The sequence below is a fragment of the Lethenteron reissneri genome, chromosome 39, assembly GCF_015708825.2.
Source record: "Lethenteron reissneri isolate LAM-NWPU_2019-01 chromosome 39, ASM1570882v1, whole genome shotgun sequence".
Taxonomy (NCBI): Eukaryota; Metazoa; Chordata; class Hyperoartia; order Petromyzontiformes; family Petromyzontidae; genus Lethenteron; species Lethenteron reissneri.
In genome coordinates, this window is record NC_083817.1 from 7,740,628 (window position 1) to 7,747,003 (window position 6,376).

A 6,376-nucleotide genomic window follows, 5' to 3' on the forward strand; every position below is an offset into this window, starting at 1 on the left:
ACGGCATCACCCTTGGAAGCAAATCAAAGGCACTTGGACTTAATTCACTCGAGTCGTAGATGACAACGTGACGGCGGAAGCCGTGGACTGCGATTAAATAGATCAACAAATCGCATGAACGCCGCGGGTGTCTCGCACACAAACGTTCGATCCCCTCCACAAAGTAACGCATTGTCTGACGATGATGCTGCTGCTGCTGGTAGTGGTGCAACAACAGCATACACTCAGATACGCTCGTCAACGACACTGCGGCTTTAAAAAGAAGGGAGAAAAACAAACCCGATATGATTTTTATTATAGGCGACGTTTCGTGCAATGGTCCTCATTCACTGCAGGCACATTCTTCATTGCACAAAGAATGGAACATCTGAGCAGACAACTGCCCACCGTTCCTCACCCCCCCCCCACCCCGAAGATTCAATTTGTATCTCCCCAACGCCTTTGACCGCATATCACCATCATCAACATTATCCAACATAATAACTATACAACGTCGCTATTCTTCCGAACGACAACAACATCGTCATCATCATCAGTAAGAGAATGAACGCGTGTGTCATCCAACCGCCCTGAAGATTCACTCAGCGTCTTCCCGAATCCTTTGACCGCATATCACCATCATCATCACAATCATCATCGAGCATCATAACAATAAATCGTCGCTATTCCTCCAATCGACGACTACGACGACATCATCATCAGTCAGAGAATGAACGCGCGTGTCGCATGCCACACACCAACGCGCCAGGACAATGGACCGATTTGTTGCTGTATACTCAGCCGCCAATAGGCGAGTGCTGCGAGACATCAGAATTGGAGGGGTGGGGTGTGGGGGTGGCCGTGTGGGGGGGGGGGGGGTAAGCATTGGGGAGTGGTGGTGGTTGTATTGGGTTGGATGGTCGATGGGAGGTGCTAAACGGGTGATGCACAACTCGCAGGGGGCCGGTTCGCATGAGCGCGGGTAGCTGCTGCGCAGACGCGTCGTGGTGGTTGCGCGCGGTGGCCGCGGCGCTGAGAGTTTGACGAGATCGTCACGTGGCGAGACCCAAAATAAACAGAGCTCTGTGATGAAGATCGCGCCTGCCACTCGGCTGCTCTCGGCGCCGTGAAAGGCAGCGGAGAGGGGCTCGCGTCGCGCCGTCGTTTCTCAAAACCGAGCCGCCGCTGGTCAAAGCCGTGAGCGTCGTCTTCTTAACGCCGTTACCACCAGCACCACCACTACGTAACCGGCTTCGTTGCTACTACTTATACTACTACTACCACCAACAACACGATCACTTCTGCTAACCTCTTCTATCCTGCCATCATCCTGTACCCCCGCCCCCTCTATAACCATCCCTCCTCCTCCCCCCCACCCCTACCACCACCCAACTCGCCTTTCCTTCCTTCTCCTTTCCACACTTTACTCTCTCTCTCTCGCTGTGACTCTCACTCACACATTCTCTCTCTCTCTTGCTCTGACTCTCACTCACACATTCTCTCTCTCTCGATCTGACTCTCACTCACACATTCTCTCTCTCTCGTGCGCTCCCTCCCTCCGCTTCTGCAAATATTCGCCACACTGGGCAGTCGATCTGACAACGAGCAAGTGCCGCCTCGACAAAGCCCAGCACCGCGCGTGAAGGCGGCGAGCCGACGGGCAGACAGGGCACCGTTTTGTCCGAGCGAGGAGAGGCGAGTCGGGCAGAGCGCGAGAGAAAGTGAAGCGGGTGGTGGTGGTGAAGAGCGCAAGAGAAATCCGTAAGATAACGAGAAGAGCGCGCAAGAGCAGCAGGAGGAGGAGGGGCAGTAAGAAGGAAGCGAGCCAGAGTCAGGGAACGAAAGCGCTGCTGTGCCACAGTAAACTTTGCGCGCATCAGCACGCGGATAGCGCTGCTGGTGCCATCAGCGCCCGCGCCGCGTCGCGAATGTAACCCGACTCCGTGTTTATCCACCCTCGCGGCGAGCCGACGTGAGGCTAAAATCTCCCAACCTTTTTTTTTCTTCTTCTCTCTGTTGGGGTTGGAAGGGAGAGGGAGGGTGGGGTGGTGGTGGTGTGCTGCTTCGTAATTTGGAGGGAGATCGGAAATATATATATTTGTGGACACATGACGCTCTCCGGCACCACGAGCAGTTGTAGCGGCGGCGGCGGTGGAGGAGTTGGTGGTGGTGGAGGAGTTGTTGGTGGTGGAGGAGTTGGTGGTGGTGTCGGTGGTGGCGTTGGATGCGGGATGTCTGCGCATACCGTGCTGCATCTCGCCGACGACGCGGACATCGACGTGGTGGGAGAGGAGGAGGAAGAGGAGGAAGACGAGGAGGAGGAGGAAGAGGAGGACGACGATGAGAGGCGAGCGATTTCGCGGAACCCCGCGCGGGACGGACAACTTCGCGCCGAAGACATCCGCGACGTGGTGGCCGGAATGGGACGGGTCGAGGCGAGCTCGGCTTCAGACGTCAGCGGCGTCGTTGACGTTAAGGCGGCAGCAGCGGCAGCAGCAGCCGGGTGCAGCAACAGCAGCAGTAGCAGCAGCAGCAGCATCAGCAGCAGCGGCGGCGTTATCGGCACGACAGCCGTCACCGGTGCTGTTGGCGTCACGGCCGGTTCGGCGAAACCCAAAGCCGCGTTGGTGAAGCCGCCCTACTCATACATCGCGCTCATCACCATGTCCATCCTGCAGAGCCCGCAGAAGAAGCTGACGCTGAGCGGCATCTGCGACTTCATCAGCAACCGCTTCCCCTACTACCGCGAGAAGTTCCCCGCGTGGCAGAACTCGATCCGACACAATCTGTCGCTCAACGATTGCTTCGTGAAGATCCCGCGCGAGCCGGGCAACCCGGGCAAGGGCAACTACTGGACCCTCGACCCGGCGTCCGAAGACATGTTCGACAACGGCTCCTTCCTGCGCCGACGCAAGCGCTTCAAGCGTCAGCCACCCGAGCATCTTCGCGAGCAGGCGGCCTTCATGATGCACGGCCTCGGCGCCTACGGACTCGGCGCGTCTCCCTACGGCCGCGCCTACGGTCTGCACGCCGGGCCGCACGGCTACGCTCACCCCGTGGCGTTGCACCACCAGTACTCGCCCTACGTGTCCCCCGTGGGGACCCTGCTGCCGCCGGCGGTGCCACTGCTGCAGGCGGGTGAGCTGAGCCTCAACAAGGCGTTCAACGCGCAGCTGGGGTCCGCCTTGCAGATGCAGTTGGGGTCGGCGGCGGCGGCTGCTGCTGCGGCGGCGGCCGCGCTTGATCGCGGCGCCGGAGATTCGTTCGGCGGTGGCGGTGGTCGTAAGTCGGAGCAGGCGGCGACGGCTGCGGTGGCCGTCGCGGCTGCAGCGGCTGCAGCGGCCGCGTCTGTCGGGGTGAGCCGACCCTCGTTCAGCATCGAGAGCATCATCGCGGCGACCAGTAGCGCCGCCGCCGCCGCCGTGTCTCCAAGCGCGGCGCACGTGGCGTTCGCCGCGCAGGTTCAGCATCATCATCAGCAGCAGCAGCATCATCATCAGCAACAGCAGCATCATCATCAGCAGCAGCAGAGGCTGTGCGGCGTGCAGCCTTCGGGCAGAGTGGCCCATCACGCAGACCTGCCGCCGGGCACTCTGTCGCTGGGTCTGGGGCCCGCGAGCCTCTCGGTTCACGGCAGCGGCCTCATCCCGGGACACTTGCAGGCCACGCCGGTCACCAGCGCAAACGCGATCATCAAGTGGTAACTCGCAACCAACCCCGCTACTGTTCGAGTCCGCGGACAGCTGAGTTCGTCTACGGACGCGCATCTGAGTTAATCTATGGGCGTGCAAATTGAGTTCTCCGCGTGTTGCGCGGCTGTGTTAATACAGAGCCGCGCGTGTCGCGTTTCGGGGAGGGTTTAATTGCGACGGTGGCGTTTTGTTTGTTTGTTTGTTTTTCGACTGAACGCAAATGTGCTGCCTTTTGTTTACTTATTTATTGGCTCACTCGTGTAAAAAAAGGCTCGTTGAGATATCGAGGCAAATATATCAGCAGGGGTTCATGCTCCACTGGGACAACACCCACGGTGTTCGCACAGATGGGTTGTCGAACCCACTTGCCGCATCGTCGTCTGGCCGGCTCGCGGCCCATCGGCGGCGGGTCTGTGGAGTGTCTCCGATCTCTAACGTGTCCACAAACGCTGGCCTCGGCCTCCGAGGCGTAAATGTAAATACTAAATATATAGATATAACTAAAAAATATATACTATTCGTAACCTATACTAATTTGAAAACGGTCGTCACATTAATTCACTTTTATTACAAGTTGTCCTATGGATGACTAACCCCAGTCATAGTAACGTGGAATTTCCACCAATGGCACAGCAATGATGAATGCCGACTCGGAGCTCGTTCGAGCCGAGAGACGCGTTGAGTTTTTATTTTAAATCTACATCAACAATTCTGCTTTCAAATCGTAAATTCTTACTTCATCAGCGCCATCGTTCGCATTCTCATCAGCAGCAGCCGCGCCGCACGGTGAAGCCTTCCTCGTAGTTTATTTTACATATACATCAACAAGTCCGCTTACCTGTTCGTCAACTCCTGCATCATCATAACAACAACAAATCAGCACCATCATCAGCAGCAGCAATAACAGCGTCATAAGAAAACCATCGTCGCGTGTAAATAAGCGTGCGCTACCACCACGATACATGGGCAATCACTGCAGGTGACACCAATTTCAGTTTCCCCTTTGGCCCGTGGACTCCCTTATCAAACTATCGTTCGATTCTGACGCCCGCTGAGCGTGATTGTATATTGCTGTTGTTGTTGTCTTTTTATATTTGACCTTGCGTTCGTCCAGTTTGTACACTCTCCCGAACTCTCACACTGTTGCAGGAATATCTAACGCAACTCTCCGACGTTTTTGTGGTTTTACCGTTTGGTGCCGCGTGGCCAACGGTTCGAAAACATTGTCCGACGTTCCGCTCCAGGTGCTCAGAGAGTTTTTTTCAGAAAGCGCTCGCGAGCCGCTTGGCGTATACTCCCAACATCGCATACATAGTATGCGTATGTATTAATTGAGCCGGCGACGTTCAGTTCCTCGCGAAGCTCCGAGCACGCAGAGTAAAACGTCGGACACCACGCGGTACAATGCGCGTTACATCAGTAAAACATCGGAGAGCCGCACAGCGCAAACGCGACCGTTTTCCTGAATACGAATTGTATCCCGAATTGGTACATTTATTTTCTAACGGAACCAGTCTCCTTCGCTGGCAAAAAAAAAATGTCTGGCGAAAAAAAAAATGTTAACGAAATCACATTCCTGTTACGTATCTTCACCGAAATCAATTAATATTAAACACCGCACTGCATAGTCCACAGACCGATATTGGCCTTTCTGGACTTGAAGTCAATTAATTGGCGACATTTCGGTGCGCAACAAAGCGAAGACGACGTCGTGCGGTAAAAGGTGTTTTGGTCGAGCAAGCGGGGAGGGCCTTCATCCAGCAGTGGATTGACGGAGGCCCCGTGCATCGCAAGTGTTGTGCTGGCATCTCGAGAAGCGGGCGTAATGCGTATTTAGTCGTCGCAATACTCGATCGATTCATCCCAACGTGCCAATGAGTCGATGGATTCAAACTAAAAAAAGCACACGTCGGATTGTGGACGTGAAGATACGCAAAAGAGGTTGATTTGTTATATTTTTGGAATGGTTAAATTCTTCCGTAGCCGTCCCCATTCCGTTGTGGTTTTATGAACGTCAAGTGAACGAATTCGTTATAAAATGATAACAATGACTGTATTATTATTATTTAAACGATAACAACGATTTTATAATATTTTATTTTTTGGGCGGGGGAGGGCAAGGGCAAGTTTGGTTTTATTTAGCAAGCAACAAACTACGTACTCCAAAGGCGTGCTGTAAATACAATGTAAATTATACAGATACTACGACTATGCTATTTGTGAAATGCTACGCGCTATATACATACGTTGAATTTGCTGAGCTGTTTTGAACTCAACACACCGCCACGGGTTTTATAACGATACGTTAACCCACGGTTGTTCGAATTGCGTTTCGTTGACCATCGCGTTATTAGCATGAAGCGATTGATGTAGAATCGGGCCTTCGGTTTTTTTTTTCATATAAAATACACTTTTTTTTGTTTCTAAATCTCAAGAAATATTTTCGGTTAGGTCATGGCAATAACTGAAGTTAATGGAAACTAAAAAAAAGACGTACTGACTGCAGCACAATAAAAAAAAGTATATTTCGCTGTACAATATGCGACTGGTCATCTCCATTCATTTCATGGTGTGTGATTTAAGTTCATTTATCCGCAAACGTTGTCGTTCCAATGAGAGCGAAAGCGAAAGTAGAATGTGTGGATTGGGGGGTGGGGAGAGTTAAAAAAGCCCAAATCGCCAAGCGGCAAGCAACACAAACACGA

At 53.5% G+C, this 6,376-nt stretch overlaps 1 protein-coding gene across 1 annotated transcript; it reads left to right on the top strand.

Moving 5' to 3' along the window:
- The first annotated feature begins 916 nt into the window (after window positions 1-916).
- On the top strand, window positions 917-6,067 carry LOC133351996 (forkhead box protein D3-like). The gene has a single exon (XM_061567670.1). It carries the CDS (start codon window positions 2,088-2,090, stop codon window positions 3,681-3,683), a length of 1,596 nt encoding a protein of 531 aa, XP_061423654.1. The 5' UTR covers window positions 917-2,087; the 3' UTR covers window positions 3,684-6,067.
- Window positions 6,068-6,376: the final 309 nt, after the last annotated feature.

Bases quoted from the DNA above. Each gene is read 5' to 3' on its own strand.
- LOC133351996 (XM_061567670.1), top strand. From the start codon at position 2,088: ATGACGCTCTCCGGCACCACGAGCAGTTGTAGCGGCGGCGGCGGTGGA.